The sequence below is a fragment of the Nerophis ophidion genome, linkage group LG09 (genome assembly GCF_033978795.1).
Source record: "Nerophis ophidion isolate RoL-2023_Sa linkage group LG09, RoL_Noph_v1.0, whole genome shotgun sequence".
NCBI lineage: Eukaryota > Metazoa > Chordata > Actinopteri > Syngnathiformes > Syngnathidae > Nerophis > Nerophis ophidion.
The window spans coordinates 5,887,829-5,912,908 of NC_084619.1; the positions used below are offsets into that span (position 1 = coordinate 5,887,829).

At 42.2% G+C, this 25,080-nt stretch overlaps 1 protein-coding gene across 1 annotated transcript in view; it reads left to right on the plus strand.

Annotated features, from left to right (window-relative positions):
- Positions 1–6,852: 6,852 nt before the first annotated feature.
- LOC133558941 (anthrax toxin receptor 1-like) overlaps positions 6,853–25,080 on the plus strand; it is a 118,390-nt gene continuing 100,162 nt past the window's right edge. Inside the window, exon 1 of the mRNA XM_061910140.1 lies at positions 6,853–7,207. Within this exon, the coding sequence (XP_061766124.1) occupies positions 7,074–7,207 (134 nt within the window). The 5' untranslated portion in view covers positions 6,853–7,073. The remainder of the gene's footprint in view (positions 7,208–25,080) is intronic.

The window sequence follows — 25,080 nt, forward strand, 5'->3', positions numbered from 1 at the left end:
AAAAACATTATGAACTATCCATCCATCCATCCATTTCTACCGCTTATTCCCTTTTGGGGTGGCGGGGGGCGCTGGCGCCTATCTCAGCTACAATCGGGCGGAAGGCGGGGTACACCCTGGACAAATCGCCACCTCATCGCAGGGCCAACACAGATAGACAGACAACATTCACACACTAGGGCCAATTTAGTGTTGCCAATCAACCTATCCCCAGGTGCATGTCTTTGGAAGTGGGAGGAAGCCGGAGTACCCGGAGGGAACCCACGCATTCACGGGGAGAACATGCAAACTCCACACAGAAAGATCCCGAGCCTGGATTTGAACCCAGGACTGCAGGAACTTCGTATTGTGAGGCAGACGCACTAACCCCTCTGCCACCGTGAAGCCCATTATGAACTATTATTGATATTATTATTTACATTTTAATAACTTTGTCTGTCCATCTGTGTTGGCCCTGCGATGAGGTGGCGACTTGTCCAGGGTGTTTACACCGCCTCCCGCCCGATTGTACAAATGTGGTGATATCCTTTACACACCGATGTCGGTTTTTGATGCAGTACCGCCTGAGGGATCAAAAGTCCGTAATATCATCGCTTACGTGCAGTGATTTCTCCAGATTCTCTGAACGTTTTGATGATTTTACAGAGCGTAGATGGTAAAATCCCTAAAATCCTTGCAATAGCTCGTTGAGAAATGTTGTTCTAAAACTGTTCGACAATTTGCTTACAAAGTGGTGACCCTCAGCCCATCCTTTTTTGTGGATTACTTAGCATTTCATGGAAGCTGCTTTTATACCCAATCATGGCACCCACCTGGGGCTTCACGGTGGCAGAGGGGTTAGTGCGTCTGCCTCACAATATGAAGGTCCTGCAGTCCTGGGTTAAATCCCAGGCTCGGGATCTTTCTGTGTGGAGTTTGCATGTTCTCCCCGTGAATGCGTGGGTTCCCTCCGGGTACTCCGGCTTCCTCCCACTTCCAAAGACATGCACCTGGGGATAGGTTGATTGGCAACACTAAATTGGTCCTAGTGTGTGAATGTTGTCTGTCTATCTGTATCGGCCCTGCGATGAGGTGGCGACTTGTCAAGGGTGTACCCCGCCTTCCGCCCGATTGAAGCTGAGATAGGCGCCAGCGCCCCCCGCAACCCCATAAGCGACAAGCGGTAGGAAATGGATGGATGAACTATTATTGATATTATTATTTACATTTCAATAACTTTGTCTGTCCATCTGTGTTGGCCCTGCGATGAGGTGCCGACTTGTCCAGGGTGTTTACACCGCTTCCCGCCCGATTGTACAAATGTGGTGATATCCTTTACACACCGATGTCGGTTTTTTGATGCAGTACCGCCTGAGGGATCAAAAGTCCGTAATATCATCGCTTACGTGCAGTGATTTCTCCAGATTCTCTGAACTTTTTGATGATTTTACAGAGCGTAGATGGTAAAATCCCTAAAATCCTTGCAATAGCTCGTTGAGAAATGTTGTTCTAAAACTGTTCGACAATTTGCTTACAAAGTGGTGACCCTCGCCCCATCCTTGTTTGTGAATTACTTAGCATTTCATGGAAGCTGCTTTTATACCCAATCATGGCACCCACCTGGGGTTTCACGGTGGCCGGGGGGTTAGTGCGTCTGCCTCACAATACAAAGGTCCTGCAGTCCTGGGTTCAATCCCAGGCTCGGGATCTTTCCGTGTGAAGTTTGCATGTTCTCCCCGTGACTGCGTGGGTTCCCTCCGGGTACTCCGGCTTCCTCCCACTTCCAAAGACATGCACCTGGGGATAGGTTGATTGGCAACACTAAATTGGTCCTAGTGTGTGAATGTTGTCTGTCTATCTGTGTTGGCCCTGCGATGAGATTGGACTTGTCCAGGGTGTAAAACGCCTTCCGCCCGATTGTAGCTGAGATAGGCGCCAGCGCCCCCCGCGACCCCAGAAGGGAATAAGCGATAGAAAATGGATGGATGGATGGATGGATGGACACCCACCTGTTCCCAATTAGCCTGCACACCTGTGGGATGTTCCAAATAAGTGTTTGAATGTTTCCCTAATTGTTGTTGTTGTACATGGATGAGGGTGTGTGTTGCTGAGCCCACTTTGACATTGTCTGGACTGGACCTGGTTTTAAAAACAAGTCTAATTCCATTAACAACATGGTCTGATGAAGATAAGGTTATTATTATTTTTTTTTTTTATAAAATAAAATGAGATTAAGAAAAAAGGAAAACAATGACATTTTTTTGGGATAAAAAAGAAAGTAAAATCATATAAAACAATTACATAAAAAATAGTAATTAATGATAGTGGACCGGCGACACACACAATCAGTGAAGTGAATTATATTTATATAGCGCTTTTTCTCTAGTGACTCAAAGCGCTTTACATAGTGAAACCCAATATCTAAGTTACATTCAAACCAGTGTGGGTGGCACTGGGAGCAGGTGGGTAAAGTGTCTTGCCCAAGGACACAACGGCAGTGACTAGGATGGCGGAAGCGGGAATCGAACCTGCAACCCTCAAGTTGCTGGCACGGCCACTCTACCAACCGAGCTAAACCGCCCCGACCATGTGTGTTTCAGGGACTGTGTCCCTTGCAGACTGTGTTATATATGTTGTGGGAACCAGCATTTTTGGTAGCAGAAAGAAACAACCCTTTTTTGTGTGAGTGGGTGTGGCTGGGTGTGAATGGGGGAGGGGGGGGGTTTCTTTGTGGGGTTGATGCACTGATGGAAAGTGTATCTTGTGTGTTTTTGTGTTGATTTAATAAAAAAAAAAATAATAATAAATAAATTAATAAATACAAATAAGTGTTTGATGAGCATTCCTCAACTTTATCAGTATTTGACCATGGATGAAGTACTGGCTGTCCAGAGTCGAGACCCAGGATGGACCGCTCGTCGGGACCCAGGATGGACCGCTCGCTTGTGTATCGGTTGGGGACATCTCTACGCTGCTGATCCGCCTCCGCTTGAGATGGTTTCCTGTGGACGGGACTCTCGCTGCTGTCTTGGATCCGCTTGAACTGAACTCTCGCGGCTGTGTTGGAGCCACTATGGATTGAACTTTCACAGTATCATGTTAGACCCGCTCGACATCCATTGCTTTCGGTCCCCTAGAGGGGGGGGGGGTTGCCCACATCTGAGGTCCTCTCCAAGGTTTCTCATAGTCAGCATTGTCACTGGCGTCCCACTGGATGTGAATTCTCCCTGCCCACTGGGTGTGAGTTTTCCTTGCCCTTTTGTGAGTTCTTCCGAGGATGTTGTAGTCGTAATGATTTGTGCAGTCCTTTGAGACATTTGTGATTTGGGGCTATATAAATAAACATTGATTGATTGATTGAGTAGAAGCATTTAAGTCTCACCTTAAAACTCATCTGTATACTCTAGCCTTTAAATAGACCTCCTTTTTAGACCAGTTGATCTGCCGCTTCTTTTCTTTCTCCTATGTATACCCCCTCGCGTGTGGAGGGGGTCCGGTCCGATGACCATGGATGAAGTACTGGCTGTCCAGAGTCGGTACCCAGGATGGACCGCTCGCCTGTATCGGTTGGGGACATCTCTACGATGCTGATCCGCCTCCGCTTGGGATGGTTTCCTGTGGACGGGACTCTCGCTGCTGTCTTGGATCCGCTTTGAACTGAACTCTCGCGGCTGTGTTGGAGCCACTATGGATTGAACTTTCACAGTATCATGTTAGACCCGCTCGACATCCATTGCTTTCGGTCCCCTAGAGGGGGGGGTTGCCCACATCTGAGGTCCTCTCCAAGGTCTCTCATAGTCAGCATTGTCACTGGCGTCCCACTGGATGTGAATTCTCCCTGCCCACTGGGTGTGAGTTTTCCTTGCCCTTTTGTGGGTTCTTCCGAGGATGTTGTAGTCGTAATGATTTGTGCAGTCCTTTGAGACATTTGTGATTTGGGGCTATATAAATAAACATTGATTGATTGATTGAGTAGAAGCATTTAAGTCTCACCTTAAAACTCATCTGTATCCTCTAGCCTTTAAATAGACCTCCTTTTTAGACCAGTTGATCTGCCGCTTCTTTTCTTTCTCCTATGTATACCCCCTCGCGTGTGAAGGGGGTCCGGTCCGATGACCATGGATGAAGTACTGGCTGTCCAGAGTCGGGACCCAGGATGGACCGCTCGCCTGTATCGGTTGGGGACATCTCTACGCTGCTGATCCGCCTCCGCTTGAGATGGTTTCCTGTGGACGGGACTCTCGCTGCTGTCTTGGATCCGCTTTGAACTGAACTCTCGTGTCTGTGTTGGAGCCACTATGGATTGAACTTTCACAGTATCATGTTAGACCCGCTCGACATCCATTGCTTTCGGTCCCCTAGAGGGGGGGGGGGGGGGGGGTTGCCCACATCTGAGGTCCTCTCCAAGGTTTCTCATAGTCAGCATTGTCACTGGCGTCCCACTGGATGTGAATTCTCCCTGCCCACTGGGTGTGAGTTTTCCTTGCCCTTTTGTGGGTTCTTCTGAGGATGTCGTAATCGTAATGATTTGTACAGTCCTTTGGCACATTTGTGATTTGGGGCTATATGTAATCGGTGGTCTTTTCCTCTGCGTTGTGTGTTTTTTTATGGAAGACGACCGACGCCATGGGTTTCTCCACTGCACTTTACTGATAAAACAGAATACAATCGTCATCAAAACTTTGTGCCATCGTCGAGCCCCTACACAAATATATAATAATGAACAAGAAATGAATTAAAGTTCTTAACATTTTCTGTCGTCGCATGAACGCCTACCTCTCCCGTTATCGTAGACAAAAAGGGAAGTTGGAGGGCGTGTCTAACGCATATAAAAAGACAGGTGTCACAGTAATTATTGCAGTAGGAGGGACAACGAGACAATGGTTCCACATTGACGAAACATCAAACAATATTCAGGTATTTACATGTAACTTACATATTTTGTGTAATTATATCCGGCTTATTAGTGATTCCCAAAGCCCAAAAAAAGTCTGCGGGCTATAGAGCTTTTTCATTTCGGGCTCCAGTACTCTGGAATGCCCTCCCGGTAACAGTTCGAGATGCTACCTCAGTAGAAGCATTTAAGTCTCACCTTAAAACTCATTTGTATACTCTAGCCTTTAAATAGACTCCCTTTTTAGACCAGTTGATCTGCCGTTTCTTTTCTTTTTCTCCTATGTCCCACTCTCACTTGTGGAGGGGGTCCGGTCCGATCCGGTGGCCATGTACTGCTCGCCTGTGTATCGGCTGGGGACATCTCAGCGCTGCTGATCCGCCTCCGCTTGGGATGGTTTCCTGCTGGCTCCGCTGTGAACGGGACTCTCGCTGCTGTGTTGGATCCGCTTTGGACTGGACTCTCGCGACTGTGTTGGATCCATTATGGATTGAACTTTGACAGTATCATGTTAGACCCGCTCGACATCCATTGCTTTCCTCCTCTCCAAGGTTCTCATAGTCATCATTGTCACCGACGTCCCACTGGGTGTGAGTTTTCCTTGCCCTTATGTGGGCCTACCGAGGATGTCGTAGTGGTTTGTGCAGCCCTTTGAGACACTAGTGATTTAGGGCTATATAAGTAAACATTGATTGATTGATTGATAACAATAATACAACTTTAGAAAATAAATTATTTACAAGACGTAATTGACCCTGTTACATATATAAATAAACCTTGATTGATGGCTTCACGGTGGCAGAGGGGTTAGTGCGTCTGCCTCACAATACGAAGGTCCTGCAGTCCTGGGTTCAAATCCAGGCTCGGGGTCTTTCTGTGTGGAGTTTGCATGTTCTCCCCGTGAATGCGTGGGTTCCCTCCGGGTACTCCGGCTTCCTCCCACTTCCAAAGACATGCACCTGGGGATAGGTTGATTGGCAACACTAAATTGGCCCTAGTGTGTGAATGTGAGTGTGAATGTTGTCTGTCTATCTGTGTTGGCCTTGCGATGAGGTGGCGACTTGTCCAGGGTGTACCCCGCCTTCCGCCCGATTGTAGCTGAGATAGGCGCCAGCGCCCCCCGTGACCCCTAAAAGGGAATAAGTGGTAGAAAAATGGATGGATGGATGGATGATTGATTGATTGCCACCTTTCCCAACTTCTTTGTCACGTATTGCTGGCATCAAATTTTTAAATTAATGATTATTTGCAACAACAAAAAATACTAAATTGGCCCTAGTGTGTGAATGTGAGTGTGAATGTTGTCTGTCTATCTGTGTTGGCCCTGCGATGAGGTGGCGACTTGTCCAGGGTGTACCCTGCCTTCCGCCCGATTGTAGCCGAGATAGGCGCCAGCGCCCCCGCGACCCCGAAAAGGGAATAAGCGGTAGAAAATGGATGGATGGATGGATGGATGATTGATAACAATAATACAACTTTAGAAAATAAATTATTTACAAGACGTAATTGACCCTGTTACATATATAAATAAACATTGATTGATTGCGATGAGGTGGCGACTTGTCCAGGGTGTACCCCGCCTTCCGCCCGATTGTAGCTGAGATAGGCGCCAGCGCCCCCCGCGACCCCGAAAGGGAATAAGCGGTAGAAAATGGATGGATGGATAGATGATTGCCACCTTTCCCAACTTCTTTGTCACGTATTGCTGGCATCAAATTTTAAAATTAATGATTATTTGCAACAACAAAAAAATGTTTATGAGTTTGAACATCAAATATATTGTCTTTGTAGCATATTCAACTGAATATGGGTTAAAAAATATCATTATATTCCGTTTATATTTACATCTAACACAATTTCCAAACTGATATGGAAACGGGGTTGGTATATATTCTCGACTAAACGACTTAAAATTAAAATTTGCTGTGTCTTCCAGAGTGGAGTTTGTAGTTCCTCCTCGGGTGTCGCTCCTCTCCTCCATCCCGCCCTGCCTCGTGTGTTTTCCCACCCCAGCCCCAAAGAGGGAAGATTGAGGAGGCCGGCTTCCACTCAACTCGACCGGCCCCGAGTCCTAAGAACTACGCGGACATGAGCACGTCGACGACACGCTAGCGGATGTTTTAGGGACAATGTGAAGTCAAGGCGCTGTCGTTGGGAGAGCTAAACAAAACAAAAAAACTACGAGCGTGGGGTTAAAAAGATGGCGAGGCGGCTCCTGGCTTTGGTGGCTCTGCTGGGACTTTTCTTCCTCCGTGTGTCGGCGCAACAACAACAGCGGGAGGAGGAGGAGAGGTCCTGTCAGGGTGCCTTCGACCTCTATTTTGTCCTGGACAAGTGAGTGTCTGCTTTTATTTATGGCTTTGTTACTTTCTCATGGCTGCGCTTTGCCGCGCAACCCAGCCCGTCTTATTCGACTTGGAAACGTGGAGCCCGACCAGTCGGCTTCTGTTCTCTATTCTTTCGGGAAGCAACTGGAAACCCCCTCTTCTTTTATTCTTCCACCATGAAAATCCCAAACAATAAGGCAAAGTTGAAATATTTCCCCTGGTGATCTTAGCTACCGTATTTCCTTGGGCGCTAATTAATTTAAAACCCGCTTCTCACCCCTGCGCTTACCGAAGGCATGCGGTAAAAGTAGGCATGCGCTAATTATTTTAAAGCCTCTTCTCACTCCGGCACTTACCAAAAGTATGCAGTCAAAATTTAAGTGTGATGTAAGCTTGGAGTTAGGATCCGCCGCCCGGATCATACATTATTTTAGTTATAAATGGGTTCAATCAATCAATCAATGTTTACTTATATAGCCCTAAATCACTAGTGTCTCAAAGGGCTGCACAAACCACTACGACATCCTCGGTGGGCCCACATAAGGGCAAGGAAAACTCACACCCAGTGGGACATCGGTGACAATAATGACCCAGTGGGACGTCGGTGACAATGATGACTATGAGAACATGATACTGATGACTATGAGAACATATGAGAACATGATACTGTGAAAGATCAATCCATAATGGATCCAACACAGTCGCGAGAGTCCAGTCCAAAGCGGATCCAACACAGCAGCGAGAGTCCCGTTCACAGCGGAGCCAGCAGGAAACCATCCCAAGCGGAGGCGGATCAGCAGCGCAGAGATGTCCCCAGCCGATACACAGGCGAGCAGTACATTGTACTTGTATAGCGCTTTTCTACCTTCAAGGTACTCAAAGCGCTTTGACACTACTTCCACATTTACCCATTCACACACTGATGGAGGGAGCTGCCATGCAAGGCGCTAACCAGCACCCATCAGGAGCAAGGGTGAAGTGTCTTGCTCAGGACACAACGGACGTGACGAGGTTGGTACTAGGTGGGAATTGAACCAGGGTTGCGCACGGCCACTCTCCCACCGCGCCACGCCGTCCCTTCAAGTTGTGTATCTTGTTTGTTCGTGGACTTAGTTTGTGCTTGTTTGTTTTGTCACCATGGTTACTTCATTTTCACCTGCCTTTACGCTTATTCCCTTTCGGGGTCGCGGGGGGCGCTGGCGCCTATCTCAGCTACAATCGGGCGGAAGGCGGGGTACACCCTGGACAAGTCGCCACCTCATCGCAGGGCCAACACAGATAGACAGACAACATTCACACACAAGGGCCAATTTAGTGTTGCCAATCAACCTATCCCCAGGTGCATGTCTTTGGAGGTGGGAGGAAGCCGGAGTACCCGGAGGGAACCCACGCAGTCACGGGGAGAACATGCAAACTCTACACAGAAAGATCCCGAGCACCTGTGTTTATTAATCACTGTAGTGACGACTATGACTGGTTAAATATGGATTAGAAATCACTTCAGGGTGTCGGGTCAGGACAGAAATTATTCGTTCAGGTGAGTGCAGGAGAAATAATAGATTGTCCAATAAGGGTGGGCGTATCGATACCAAGTATCGGTATCGTATTGATACTGGCGTGGTGGTATCGATACTTCACCAAATTAAGCGAATCACTCCGATTTAAAAAAAAATGTGAGCGCTCCTCACCACTCCACCTTCCTCCCTACTGATGGGTCGCGAACGATATTTAAAAACACTTTAAAAATTCATCTTCAACCCAAAATAAAATAAAATAAATACAATTAACATGACGCTTGGTGCGTTGGCGCACACACATCAGTATAATTGGCTCCGAGGTTCACTCGGACACACACACACACACACACACACACACACACACACACACACACACACACACACACACACACACACACACACACACACACACGAGTGTGTTTCCAGTGCGACTTAATGTCTTGGTTGTAAACTGTAAAGTATTTTATTGCACTAAAATAACGATGAGTATTTCTCAGTTCTTTTGTTTTGTGTTCATTTTTACAACTGTTTAATAACTAGTGTTTTCTTTTTTACTTAAGTTCTTGTGTGTTGTGAGGCGACTAGTCCAGTTCAGTATTTGTTTTCACCTTATTTGCACTACTTACTTTATTGCAATTGATATTAGTGAAGTGAAGTGTGAAGTGAATTATATTATATTTATATAGCGCTTTTCTCTAGTGACTCAAAGCGCTTTACATAGTGAAACCCAATATCTAAGTTACATTTAAACCAGTGTGGGTGGCACTGGGAGCAGGTGGGTAAAGTGTCTTGCCCAAGGACACAACGGCAGTGACTAGGATGGCGGAAGCGGGAATCGAACCTGCAACCCTCAGGTTGCTGGCACGGCCACTCAACCAACTGAGCTATACCGCTATTACTTTTTTATTTGAATTTCTCAGTTCTTTTGTTTTGTGTTCATGTTTACAACTTTGTTCAATAACTAGAGTTTTGTTACTTACCTTAAGTGTTTGTGTGTTTTGAGGCGACAAACCAGGTTCAGTAGTTGTTTGCACCTTATTTGCATTGCTTTATTGCTATTGATATTACTTTTGTAAAAAATATTTTATTTTTTGACTTAAATCGTTGTCCTGTGTTGTAATATTATTAGGAGTGGGCAAATTAATGCGTTAATTACGCGTTAACTCATCAATCTATTAACGCCGACAATTATTTTATCGCACATTTGCGTATGTTGTTTACATGCTTTTATTTTGTTAACGCCTTTTCTTAACAAGATGGCGTCGCCCGGCGTGGAGGGGCTCTTGGTAAAGATGGAACATTTGGCAAAAATACCGGACAATTCTGCAAATTTCCTGGCTGGCTTACAGCGTGGTCACTCCGGGATCACTTACGACCGCCAGACAATTCTGAATGTGGATAGATCGGGCCGTTTTGGACTGAATGAGGCGTGCTTGCTAGACCGGCTAGCTAGCATGGGAATACTTTGCCGGCTACATCCAGCGGCCTGTGAAGCAGCGGAGTATATGTGTTGTCTGTCTATTTATGAATAATGCAGACCAGGAGTGTTGGCTGAGTTCTTAACGTTTGCTTTCAGAGCGTGCATATCACAACATACAAGATGTCGTCATGGCGACACAACCTATACCGGGCTACCGCGCATGCTCGTCACTCCTGTTGCATGCTGGGTAGGGTAGTTCTTTTTTCCCTGGCTCATAACATCACAATATAGTACCATGTATATGATGCCTTCAGTTTATCAAAGCACCAAGCAAACAATCGGAAAATTCCCATCATATCAATTCCTAGATATGGTCATAATTATTTTAAGTGCACTACGCAGAATAAACACAACATTATTAATATTGCTACTATGGATAATTTGATCAAAAATTCCCTAAAACAGCCCACTACCTATAATATAGGTTTTTTAAACATAAGATCTCTGATAAAAAAAATGTTTCTGCTGTTACCTCAGAAATTGCCTGTTCAGATGTTATGATTGTGGCTCAGAGATTTGTATGTAGATTATATTTATTTTCCATAACAAACAGGATAACTTAAATACCCTGGCAGTGGTAGTAATAAGCTTAAATGTTTGTATTTACATTTTTTGAGTTGATTTTCATAAAATATGCTATTTAACTGCTACTGTTTAACAAGGACTGATTTAAATTGTGTTTGCACAACAAATGTTTTGGCGCTTTTGTTCATGTGGGAGAATATTCCAATAAAGGTGCACTACACACTACTTTTGAATTCATTATTGGGCTTTGCGTATACAATGCAGTTAATCGCGATTAATCGGAGACATAGTGCGATTAACTTTGATTAAAATTTTTAATCGTTGCCCAGCCCTAATTATTATCATAATCAATTAATAAAGGCAAAAGTACAAATTTGTTTTTCAAAAGTATCGATACCGCGAAGTCCCCCCCCCCCATCAGATGACGTCACTTCCGGTATCGGTATCGGCGATACTTGCTGGTGTCGGATCGGTATCGATACCCAAATTTGCGATATCGCCCACCCCTATTGTCCAAGTCCAGATTTGCAGGCTCAATTGTATTTTGAAGACATGCATGAGTTGTTCGTTTGCGTTTGTGTGTGGTTTCCTATACAAACAAATGCAGTCATTATAAATCAACTAAAGTGACCACAATGCAATGAAACATAGGTACAAGCCTGCAACAGGGCTGTTAAATATACATCACTTAGCTGTGTATACACAGTTTACATAAATGCAAAGAATTTGAACATCCCAGCCCTAAGTAATGTAATAATTATTAGAATGTAAATAGCATCACAACTTTGGGGCTAACAAACATGTCCCATGCTACAAACAGGCCCCAATCAGGGTATGATATTTAGCTAGCAGTTAGCTTGTGAACCTGATGCCAAACAGCCATTAGACTACGATAAAACTGACCAAATGAATTGCAATATAGTTTTAAGCACTAAACAGGTTAAATTAAAGTGTATATAAAGTAACTCACTTTGTATTGACGCACACTGCCAATACATGGGTTTCCGATGACGTCACACCCGTCCCACAATTCCCTTGTCCGCCGTCTTGTGTGTCAAAACAAACACTCGTAACCAAAGGACGCCTCCGTTGTTATTTTCGTGAGAATGGGTCACACATGTGTCGTCTGGGGCTGTGTAAACCGCGCCAATTCAGGACAAAGAACAACAAAGTACTACGATATCCCTAAGGCAGGGGCGCTCACACTTTTTCTGCAGGCGAGCTACTTTTCAATTGACCAAGTCGAGGAGATCTACCTCATTCCTATTTATAATTTATATTTATTTATTTATGAAAGAGACATTTTTGTTAACAAGTTAATGGTGTTTAATGATAATACAAGCATGTTTAACACACATAGATTCCTTTCTTTCATGAAGACAAGAATATAAGTTGGTGTATTACCTGATTCTGATGACTTGCATTGATTGGAATTAGACAGTGGTGCTGATAACGTCCGCATTTTCAAATGGAGGAAAAAAAAAAGTCCTCCTTTCTGTCCAATACCACATGAAAGTGGTTGGATTTGGCATCTCATTTGTCCAACTTGCATACTCGTTTTTAAACACTTTGTTATGAGAGTAGCATATGTGTGTGGCCCTTTTGCAGGTGAGTGACGTCAGTGAGTGTGCGGGTGGGCAAGCAAGTGTGAAAGCGGTCGCTGAGGGCGGGGGAGAAATACATTGGCATCAAACTCCGTAGCTTGCTAGCTTGTGCACGCTAGCTTTCTGAGACTCTTATTTTGTTAGCACAGGCAGGATGAAACAGGTCTTTTATGGTGAAGACAGGAACTGTGGAGTCGGTCTTTAGAGTTTTGACAGTAGGTACGGAGTCTCTAGAAATAAAATGTGTTTCTCTGCGTCCGCCCTGTTAGTGATTTTTTTCTTAAATATGAGCTCGCAGCAGCCAGCGTCATCTCACAAGATCCTCGGGTGCCGAAAATGTCAAACAACTGACGAAAGTGAAGTCTTGGTATGATTGATGATTGCTCATTTTTATGTCTATTTTTTAATGCCTGGCTTGAGATCGACTGACACACCCTCCGAGATCGACCAGTCGATCGCGATCGACGTAATGGGCACCCCTGCCCTAAGGTTATAGTAAAACAGGGAAAAGAAACCGAGCGACTGTCGACAGAAAGGAGCAACCTGTGGCTAGCTAGAATCAATCGAGTGGGATTTACCCCTGATCCAGGAAAACGACATTAGAAAGTTTGCTCTGATCATTTTGTATCAGGTAGTCTGAATTAAGTTGCTCTCTGTATCGATGATAAAATGTGTTATGGTTAGAATAGATATTAAAACATAGGAGGAACTACTGTGCCTGTGCTTGTACTTAATAACGCTCGACGTCTGACTTTGTTGTTGCACAAATATAACCTTCTATATATAATATAGGCAATCGCCGCTTATTTTTGGACGATTTTATAAAAATTTGAATGATTTTTATCAAGTGCTTCTGGACGATAGTCTTTACCAGAGGTGGGTAGAGTAGCCAGAAATTGTACTCAAGTAAGAGTACTGTTACTTTAGAGATTTATTACTCAAGTAAAAGTAAGGAGTAGTCACCCAAATATTTACTTCAGTAAAAGTAAAAAGTATGTTGTGAAAAAACTACTCAAGTACTGAGTAACTGATGAGTAACCTGTTTGTTTAGTGATTACGGCAACAAGTAATGCACAAAAACATAAAAATAGCAACGAGCAAATTCAGAGTCAGGAATATCTCTTAAGCAACTAAAACTATAATATATATTAAATAATACTACATTAAAATAAAAAAAATAAGGCACATTGAGCCGCAATAACTTAACAGCACCATAGGCTCAGTAGGCATTGATTGATTGATTGAAACTTGTATTAGTAGATTGCACAGTACAGTACATATTCCGTACAATTGACCACTAAATGGTAACACCCCAATAAGTTTTTAAAGTTAATCAATTACTTAATAAATGACCAAGTCGAGCTGATCTACCTCATATATACATATACATACACACACATATCATATATATATATATATATATATATATATATGATACATAAATTTATATATACAGTATATAATTTTTATTTTTTGCCATTTTTGTTCACATGTTAAAGGTGTTTTAATGAATATACATGCATGTTTAACACATAGATTCCTATCTTTCATGAAGACAAGAATATAAGTTGGTGTATTACCTGATTCTGATGACTTGCATTGATTGGAATCAGACGTCCACGTTTTCAAATGGAGAAGAAAAAAAAGTTCCTCCTTTCTGTCCAATACCACATTAAACTCGTTGGTTTTTGGCATCTTATTAATCCAGCTTCCATATTTGTTTTTATACACTTTACAAGAAATACATTGGCAGCAAACTCTGTAGTTTGCTAGCTTGTTTGCGCTGGCTTTCAGAGACTCTTATTTTGTTAGCGCAGGCGCGATGGAGCGGCACTTTTATTGTGAAGACAAGAACTGTGCGATCAGTCTTTAGGCTTTTGACAGGAAGTACGGTTGAAATAAAAAGTGTCTTTTTTCCTTTACACTTTTGATTGATTGATTGAAACTTTTATTAGTAGATTGCACAGTACAGTACATATTCCGTACAATTGACCACTAAATGCTAACACCCCAATAAGTTTTTCAACTTGCTTAAATCGGGGTTTATGTTTGATTGGTCCAACATCACCAGTGACTGCATGTGATTAGTGAAACGCAGGCATGCGTAGATCCTACTTTGAAAAACCAAAACAAACATTAATAGAGCGATAAAAAAAAGTAGCAAGTAGCGAGCTAAATGCAGATAAATAGAGCGGAGTACCCTTTTTTCTCTATAAATATACTCAAGTAAAAGTAAAAGTATGTTGCATAAAAACAACTCCTAGAAGTACAATTTATCCCAAAAGTTACTCAAGTAGATGTAACGGAGTAAATGTAGCGCGTTACTACCCACCTCTGGTCTTTAGCATATCCTGGAATCAGAGAAAATAAGACAGGCTTAATTTTTTGTTTGTTTTTTAATTCTCTGTACAAGTCTGACAGTTCATCTTGTGTCCCCTTCTGTACCTCCGGTAGTTTCTTCTGTTTTAATGGTGCCGGTGTATCTCCAGATACGATTGCCTTGCCTAGCTTTCTCTTCATTGTCTTAGCGGATGTGAAGTTAATATCCTGTTTGGTTTTGTACCCAACTTTCTTGACTGCAGATGGAAGTAGTCAGTAAGGTTTTTCCTGTGTGACTGTGGTGTTGTCCCGCATCTTGACGCTCGTTTCAACGGCAAACAACAATGCAGAAACATGTGAACATATTGATTGATTGATTGATACTTTTATTAGTAGATTGCACAGTTCAGTACATATTCCGTACAATTGACCACTAAATGGTAACACCCCAATAAGTTTTTCAACTTGTTTAAGTCGGGGTCCACGTTAATCAATTCATGGTACAAATATATACTATCAACATAATACAGTCATCACACATGTTAATCATCATAGCATGTACATTGAATTATTTACATTATTTACAATCCGGGGGGTGGGATGAGGAGCTTTGGTTGATATCAGAACTTTAGTCATCAACAATTGCATCAACAGAGAAATGTGGACATTGAAACAGTGTAGGTCTTATTTAGTAGGATATGTACAGCCAGCAGAGAACATAGTGAGTTTAGATAGCATAAGAACAAGTATATACATTAGAAGTACATTTGAGTTGTTTACAATCCGGGGAGATGGGATGTGAATGGAGGAGGGTATTAGTAAAGTGTTGAAGTTGCCTGGAGGTGTTGTTTAAGAGCGGTTTTGAAGGAATATAGAGATGCACTTACTTTTATACCTGTTGGGAGTGCATTCCACATTGATGTGGCATAGAAAGAGAATGAGTTAAGACCTTTGTTAGATCGAAATCTGGTATATTTCGCCAATGCCTGCCATACACGTACAGTGTCCTGATAAAACACGACCCGTCTTCTCTGATATGACCCATGGCACCAAACACGGATCAGTTAATCTCTGAGAGTGACGAACACCAGCGATGAGCACACATTTATTAGCCAGTTTCAATTCCTGTACCCATCCACACACAAAGTAATTGTACGCTTCGAGCGACTTGTTGTAGCCCTTGAGCTCATCCAGAGTGTAGGCACTAACATTGTTCACCAAATAGTTGACGATGTCGGGGTAACTTATATCAGGATAACATTTCAAGTCCGTAGTCCATTCGTGCTTTCCCATCTCATACGGATCTTTATCGCCAATATCCTTCAATTTCTGCTAATACCTGGCTTTGCAAACCCCATCTAGCGTCTGTCTGTAGGGAACTTTTACGACTTCTTTAAAATTTCCCGAAGTGGACGTCATTGTTGCTGCAAAAGTGTGGAAAAATATTTAGAAAACTGCCGTAGACGAGTAAACAAAGTTTTGACACAGAAGATGGCGGCTGCCACGAAGGATTATGGGTAATCGCTGCTAGCGGGAACCTATGTATTAAACAAATGACATCGAAGTTCACCGTAACTTTCAGAGCTTGCTGATGTAACGATGTGTTCAATGCCCCCTCCAGTGTCGTAAAAGTGAACTACACTCAAGCAACTCAATGACACAAAGATATTCACCATTATTGTAATTGTTATATGGTATTGTGAATAAACTTGTAAAACTTGTAAACAAAAAGAAAACAAGCGTTTCAGAGACAGTCTTTTGTACAATCACGTTCTGTATTTAAGCCGCCCCTTTCCGTTCACTCCTCGTAGTTTGTGTTACACTCTGTTTGTGTTCACATGTGACGACTCGGTTCTGTTTTTGGACTCGCTAGCTTCCACGCTTAGCTTCTTTGTTTCTATGTGAGTACTCGCTAATACTTCCGTGCTTAGCCGCCTTTTGTTCCCCCGAGCTAGTTAGTTAGCTCTTTGTTTTGCCTTTGGTACCCAGTGTTTTTGTTATTAACCTGTTTTGTAGTTTTAATAAATCATTACTCCTTACCTCCACGCTGTGTCCGTTGCCCGACTGCATCCAGAAAGAAGCACCACTTGCGTCACGATTTCTTTTTTTTGTGAAGAAATGTTCAGAATTAAGTTCATGAATCCAGATGGATCTCTATTACAATCCCCAAAGAGGGCACTTTAAGTTGATGATTACTTCTATCTGTAAAAATCTTTTTTTATAATTGAATCACTAGTTATTTTTATATATTTTTTTCCAAATTTTTCAAGAAAGACCACTACAAATGAGCAATATTTTGCACTGTTATACATTAAAGGCCTACTGAAATGAGATTTTCTTATTTAAACGGGGATAGCAGGTCCATTCCATGTTTCATACTTGATCATTTCGCGATATTGCCATATTTTTGCTGAAAGGATTTAGTAGAGAACATCGATGATAAAGTTCGCAACTTTTGGTCGCTAATAAAAAAGCCTTGCCTGTACCGGAAGTAGCAGACAATGTGCGCGTGACGTCACTGGTTGTAGAGCTCCCCACATCTTCACATTGTTAACAATCATGGCCACCAGCAGCAAGAGCGATTCGGACCGAGAAGGCGACAATTTCCCTTTTAATTTGAGCGAGGATGAAAGATTCGTGGATGAGTATAGTGAGAGTGAAGGACTAGAAAAAGAAAAAAGACAGGGCAATGGGAGCAATTCAGTTGTTATTAGACACATTTACTAGGATAATTCTGGAAAATACCTTATCTGCTTATTGAGTTACGAGCGTTTTAGTGAGATTATATGGTACCTGAAAGTCGGAGGGATGTGGCCTCGGGTGTGGTGACCGCCAGTGTCTCCGGTGGGAGGAGGTAATAGTCCACAGCTGCAGGAGGACGCGAGCTCGGCTCATAACTACGGTAAGAGCCGACTTATTACCACAATTCTCTGACCGAAACCTGCCGGTTGACATGTAGTCAGGAACTATGTTCGCTTGACCGCTCTATTCAATAGTAAAGCTTCACCTTCGGGAATTTTGAACAAGGAAACACCGGCTGTGTTTTTGTTGCTGAAGGCGGCCGCAATACACCGCTTCCCACCTCCATCTTTCTTCTTTGACGTCTCCATTATTAATTGAACAAATTGCAAAAGATTCAGCAACACAGATGTCCAGAATACTGTGTAATTATGCGATAAAAGCAGACTACTTATAGTTTGGAGCGGGCTGGAAAGAAATGTCCGCCACAACCGTCATCTTACACCTCATCATTCCGTGACGTTTTCAACGGGACACTTCGCGGGAAATTTAAAATTGCAATTTAGTAAACTAAAAAGGCCGTATTGGCATGTGTTGCAATGTTAATATTTCATCATTGATATATAAACTATCAGACTGCGTGGTCGCTAGTAGTGGCTTTCAGTAGGCCTTTAAGTTGATGATTACTTCTATGTGTAGAAATCTTTATTAGGGTCCGCCAGGCCCATTGCAAAAGGACTCCTTTGGGAGTCCTTTTGCAATGGGCCTGGCGGACCCTATTGAATTTATAATTGAATCACTGGTTATTTTTATATATTTTTTTCCAAATAGTTCAAGAAAGACCACTACAAATGAGCAATATTTTGCACTGTTATACAATTTAAAAAATCAGAAACTGATGACATAGTGCTGTATTTTACTTCTTTATCTCTTTTTTTCAACCAAAAATGCTTTGCTCTGATTAGGAGGTACTTGAATTAAAAAAAAGTTTGCAGGGGTACATCACTGAAAAAAAGGTTGAGAACCACAGGGTTAAAGTGTTGTACACTTGTACACAGATGTTGATGTTTTTTTTTTGTCTTTGGGAAAGAATTGGGTCGTTTTTTTGTTCCCCTCTCTCTTTTGTTCCGGTTCGTAGCAGCGAGGCGAACAGAGCGAGGGGATGTGGGTTGGGCCAGGCAGGATAGAGTTTCAGGCCGATGACGCCTGCCTGCCTGCCTGCGGACACAGCTGCAGCCCAGCCAGAGGTTCTACTGTGTGGTCTTCCGCTCTCCTACCTTCTCCATCCATAACTGCTTCCATCGCCCATTTGTTCTTTTCTCACACACCCCGTTTCCATATGAGTTGGGAAATTGTGTTAGATGTAAATATAAACGGAATACAATGATTTGCAAATCCTTTTCAACCCATATTCAGTTGAACGCACTACAAACACAAGCTATTTGACGTTCAAACTCATAAACGTTGTTTTTTGCAAATGATAATAAACTTAGAATTTCATGGCTGCAACACGTGCTACAGTAGTTGGGAAAGGGCATGTTCACCACTGTGTTACATCCCCTTTTCTTTTAACAACACTCAATAAACGTTTGGGAACTGAGGAAACTAATTGTTGAAGCTTTGAAAGTGGAATTCTTTCCCATTCTTGTTTTATGTAGAGCTTCAGTCATTCAACACTGTTGTATTTTGCGCCTCATAATGCGTCACTCATTTTCGATGGGAGACAGGTCTGGACTGCAGGCGGGCCAGGAAAGTACCCGTACTCTTTTTTTAACCACCATGAATTGATTAATGTGGACCCCGACTTAAACAAGTTGAAAAACTTATTGGGGTGTTACCATTTAGTGGTCAATTGTACGGAATATGTACTGTACTGTGCAATCTACTAATAAAAGTTTCAACCAATCAATCAATCAACGAAGCCACGCTGTTGTAACATGTGCTGAATGTGGCTTGGCATTGTCTTGCTGAAATAAGCAGGGGCGTCCATGAAAAAGATGGCGCTTAGATGGCAGCATATGTTGTTCCAAAACCTGTATGTACCTTTCAGCATTAATGTTGCCCTCACAGATGTGTAAGTTACCCATGCCTTGGGCACTAATGCACCCCCATACCATCACAGATGCTGGCTTTTGAACTTTGCGTCGATAACAGTCTGGATGGTTCGCTTCCCCTTTGGTCCGGATGACACGATGTGGAATATATCCCCCAAAAATTTAAATGTGGACTGGTCAGACCACAGAACACTTTTCCACTTTGCATCTGTCCATCTTAGATGATTTCGGGCCCAGAGAAGCCAGCGGCGTTTCTGGATGTTGTTGACTTTCGCTTTGCATAGTAGAGCTTTAACTTGCACTTACAGATGTAGCGACAAACTCTATTTAGTGACAGTGGTTTTCTGAAGTGTTCCTCAGCCCACGTGGTGATATCCTTTAGAGAATGATGTCGGTTTTTGATACAGTGCCGTCTGAGGGATCGAAGGTCACGGTCATTCAATGTTGGTTTCCGGCCATGCCGCTTACGTGGAGTGATTTATCCAGATTCTCTGAACCTTTTGATGATATTATGGATCGTAGATGTTGAAATCCCTAAATTTCTTGCAATTGCACTTTGAGAAACGTTGTCCTTAAACTTGTTTAACTATTTGCTCACGCAGTTGTGGACAAAGGGGTGTACCTCACCCCATCCTTTCTTGTGAAAGACAGCATTTTTTGGGAAGCTGTTTTTATACCCAATCATGGCACCCACCTGTTCCCAATTAGCCTGCACACCTGTGGGATGTTCCATATAAGTGTTTGATGAGCATTCCTCAACTTTATCAGTATTTATTGCCACCTTTCCCAACTTCTTTGTCACGTATTGCTGGCATCAAATTCTAAAGTTGAAGATTATTTGAAAAAATAAAAATGTTTATCAGTTTGAACATCAAATATGTTGTCTTTGTAGCATATTCAACTGAATATGGGTTGAAAATGATTTGCAAATCATTGTATTCCATTTATATTTATATCTAACACAATTTCCCAACTTATGGAAACGGGGTTTGTAAATATGGCAACTGGGAATGCATTATATGAGCGTCAGTCTATGTGGACAAATAGCCACATTAAATTTTTAATGAGATCCAAGATCCAAAAAGAACTAAAACCAATATCATAAAAAAATCTGCCCCTACCAGTGTTGTCCCGATACCAATATTTCTGTACTAGTACCTGGTACTAGATTGATTTCGATACTTTTCGGTACTTTTCCAAATAAAGGGGCCAACAAAAAATGACATTATTGGCTATTATTTTAACAAAAAATCTTAGGGTACATTAAACATATGTTTCTTTTTGCAAGTTTGTCCTTAAATAAAATAGTGAACATACAAGACAACTTGTCTTTTAGTCGTCTACTGACATATGCAGTAACATATTGTGTCATTTTCCATTCTATTGTTTTGTCGAAATTATTAAGGACAAGTGGTTGAAAATGAATTATTAATCTGCTTGTCCATTTACTGTTAAAATCTGCTTACTTTCTCTTGTAACATGTTCTATCTACACTTATGTTAAAATGTAATAATCACTTATTTTTCTGTTGTTTGGATACTTTACATTAGTTGTGGATGATACTACAAATTTAGGTATCAATCCGATACCAAGTCGCTACAGGATCGTACATTGGTGAAATTCAAAGGCAAATTGCTACAGGATCATACATTGTTAAAATTCAAAGTCCTCATGTGTCCAGGAGCATATTTCCTGAATGTATAAACATAATATAAATTTTAAAAAAGAGGATGTTGTGATGCCAAAAATATCGACTAATTATAGTAGTATCGCTTCTGTACTTGGTATCATTAAAGTGGATGTCAAGGGGTGGTATAGCTCGGTTGGTTTGAGCGGCCGTGTCAGCAACTTGAGAGTTGCAGGTTCGAATCCCGCTTCCGCCATCCTAGTCACTGCCATTGTGTCCTTGGGCAATACACTTTACCCACTTGCTCCCAGTGCCACCCACACTGGTTTAAATGTAAAAAAAAAATTTAGATATTGGGTTTCACTATGTAAAGCGCTTTGAGTCACTAGAGAAAAAGCGCTATACAAATATAATTCACTTCACTTCAAGGGTAGATCCACCAATGGCGTTTGTTTACATTTTGACGCAGGTGAGCGATGGTGTGTAGTGAAGCATGTTTAGCTATTCCTCGTCCTGCAGGGATGATACTTGTAAGAAACGTACTTTATTTGACGCCATGGAGGCGAGGATTAGTGATTTAGAAGTAGCTAAAACACTGCCGACAGCGGATGGACTTTAGCTGCTAGCTCGCTAGCCGTGTCTTAAAGCACCACTTCCTGAGGGTGTTTCAGTGTTATAACTTCACCTTTATCATTAGTTTTTAAGCCAAAATGCGTCCATTCTCCCTTTTCTGTCTACACATTGTGTCTGCTTGTAAGTACTCTGTGATTGTGCACTGCCGAACATGCTCCTCTGCTACTAAACCAGCAATGACACGACGTGACGACGATAGGGGCGGGGGGGGAGGTCTGGGGGACCGGTACTTTTCAGAGGCGGTATAGTACCGAAACCGGTATACCGTACAACCCTAGTCCCTACCAAGATAATGTTCATCATTTTGTATTGTAGCACTTTGTATAGAAATACAATAATAATCGAGGAAAGTTTGAAGATGATTGGTTGAAATGGGTTGAAATTGAAATAAAATATGAAATATGCAAGCTGATAACCTAAAGTGGTGTGCAGAGGATTGTGTTTCTTCAGGGCCTGTTTGCAACTTGCTCACAATTACATTTTTATAAAGTAAAAAATATAACAAAAAAAAACATTGGCAAGCTTATATTATTAGTTGAGTTGAGTTTGTGGCAGAGGCAGAAGGTCATTGCGAGCTGTCCAGAGAAAAAAACAATACAGCCAAACCAGTGATACACTTGACAGCTGACGCAGAAAACTCCTGCAAAGTTCCTTAAAAAATAAATGTAATTATATATATATTGTTTTACTTTTTAATTTCAGTCTTTATTTATAGACACACATTCAACAGTTAAAAGTCCATGCGTAGGTCAAAATTATAAAGTACTTTAAAAGGGACCTATTAAGTAAAACCAACTTTTCTTACCTGTTGGTACGTGTTTTTGTGGATTTGGGATCTGCATAAGTCCCGAAAATTTGAAATCAAACCATGGAGGCATGGCGTAGATATTTTTAAAACAATTCTGCTTTTATTCATACTTCCTCCAAACAAGCCATTTGGAATTTGCCCAAATTGTGACGTTTTTTTTTCTAATTGATGACGCCAGTGGATATCTCCATACATTATTTGGTTTTACCCAAAGAGCTTTGCGAAAATCCGCCATTGTAATCTGACGTTGTAGTTAGTAAGTTCCTTCTTTTTCTCTATACTCTTGTTGTGGGGCAGACTACCTTCTACATGCACACGCGTCCTCCGCTGTTGCCATTTCTAATACAAATAGTACAAACTTATATGTCAGTAGACTCCATATGGAAGCGCTAAAAACTACAAAACTACAACTTGGCGGAAGGGTAGAAGACGCAGTCAAAGTGGAGGCACATAAATACGACCGTTGTTGTCACGCCTATGAATCATGTTTTTTTTTGTCATGTTTGGTTATTTTTTGGACAATTGTATCCCGCTTTTGCATTTCCTTGTTTCTCTTATCTCCATGTCAACTCATTGATTTTCACCTTGCCCTCAAGTCACGCCCCTGTCCTCAGCTCTCACACCTGTTGTTAATTTTCATAGCTATTATTTAAGCCACAGTTACCAGGTAGTCGGCCAAGCAACTTCACACATATTCCTCATCTGCTTCATGCCATGCTATGCTGTTCGTTTTCTCCACGCCACGTAAGTTTTGTTGTTCATGCCACAGTGCAAGTGTTTTTGTTCATGTTTATAGTTTGTAGCCTTTTTACTAGTCTTTTGTTTTTTCTTAGCCCAGTGTTTGCCTTTTTTTTTTAGTTATAGTGTTAAAAATAAAATATGTACTCACATTCACGTCTCGCTCGTGCCAACTATCCTTTGCGTCAAGGAAAAAACCCACGTCCAAGTCTATGTTTGACAGGTGTATCCTGAAGAGACAATCAAAAAGTGGCTTGTAAATGGTCTGTAAAACTTAATGTATGTAGGGCTTGGCGATATGGCCTTTTATTAATATCTCGATATTTTTAGGCCATGTCACGATACACGATATATATCTCGATATTTTTCCTTGCCTTGAATTAACACTTGATGCATACATTCACAGCAGTATGATGATTCTGTGTGTCTACATTAAAACATTCTTGTCCATACTGCATTAAAATATGGTCATTTTAAACTTTCAATTGACCAAAACCGTATTTATTAAACAGTTATTAAGCAGTGGCACAAACATTCATGTCATTTCCAAAACAGAAAGCTCAAGATTGTCAGAGACATTTTTAAAACAAGCTATTAGTGCACTTTTGTGAATGATGTCACTAAGATGACTTATTAAAACAACACTAAATTAAAGTGTACTTTTTGTACAAAACACCACTACAATAGTTAAAAACAAATAAAGTGCATTTTTGTGCATGATGTCACACGACATATTTCAATAAGTGTCACATAAAAATGAGCTGCATATCAAATAGTATATGTCCTTCCCTATGTGGTAGGTTACTGCGGACGTTATCTCCTTCTGTTGTTGATATTTATTTCATACGGTGTTCATCTGGAAATAGTTGCCTCGGCATTTTGTTGGTGTGGCACTGAACGGAGATGTTGACATGCAGAGTTTCAAGCACTCATTCTCTAGCGCATGGGTGTCAAACTCTGGCCCGCGGGCCAAATTTGGCCCGCCGTGTAATTTCATTTGGCCCTTGAGGCAATAATACATTAATATTAGAGCTGGCCCGCCGGTATTATACAGTGGCGGTGCCGCTGTATCACCGCATTCAACGCTAATTCTCATACTTGCCAACCCTCACGATTTTTCCAGGAGAATCCCGAATTTGTTTTGTTTTTAACCCCTTCTTCACCCTGAACGTACATTATTAATACACGCAACCATAACTCAAAATGCCGGACATTTGAGGCATTTAAGAAACTTCGCCCGGACAACCCCGCAAAAGAGGCATGCTAGCAGCGACCGGGCTAGGATAGACTGACAATACGTCCTCTTTTCACCGGACATGTCCTCTTTTGCGGGGCTGTCAGGGCGGAGTTTCTTAAATGCCTCAAATGTCCGGCATTTTGAGTATTGTTTACGCTACTTAATATCTCCGTGTGGAAACTCGTTCGGCAGAACGGTAGAACAGGGGTTAGTGCACCTGCCTCACAATACGAAGGTCCTGAGCAGTCCTGGGTTCAATCCCGGGCTTGGGACCTTTCTGTGTGGAGTTTGCATGTTCTCCCCGTGACTGCGTAAGTTCCCTCCGGGTACTCCGGCTTCCTCCCACCTCCAAAAACATGCACCTGGGGATAAGTTGATTGGCATTACTAAATTGGTCCTAGTGTGTGAATGTGAGTGTGAATGTTGTCTGTCTATCTGTGTTGGCCCTGCGATAAGTTGGCGACTTGTCCAGGGTGTACACCGCCTACCGCCCGAATGCAGCTGAGATAGGCGCCAGCGACCTCAAAGGGACAAGCGGTAGAAAATGGATGGATGGATGGATGGAAACTCATTCAGTACACCTCCACACCGAACCAAAA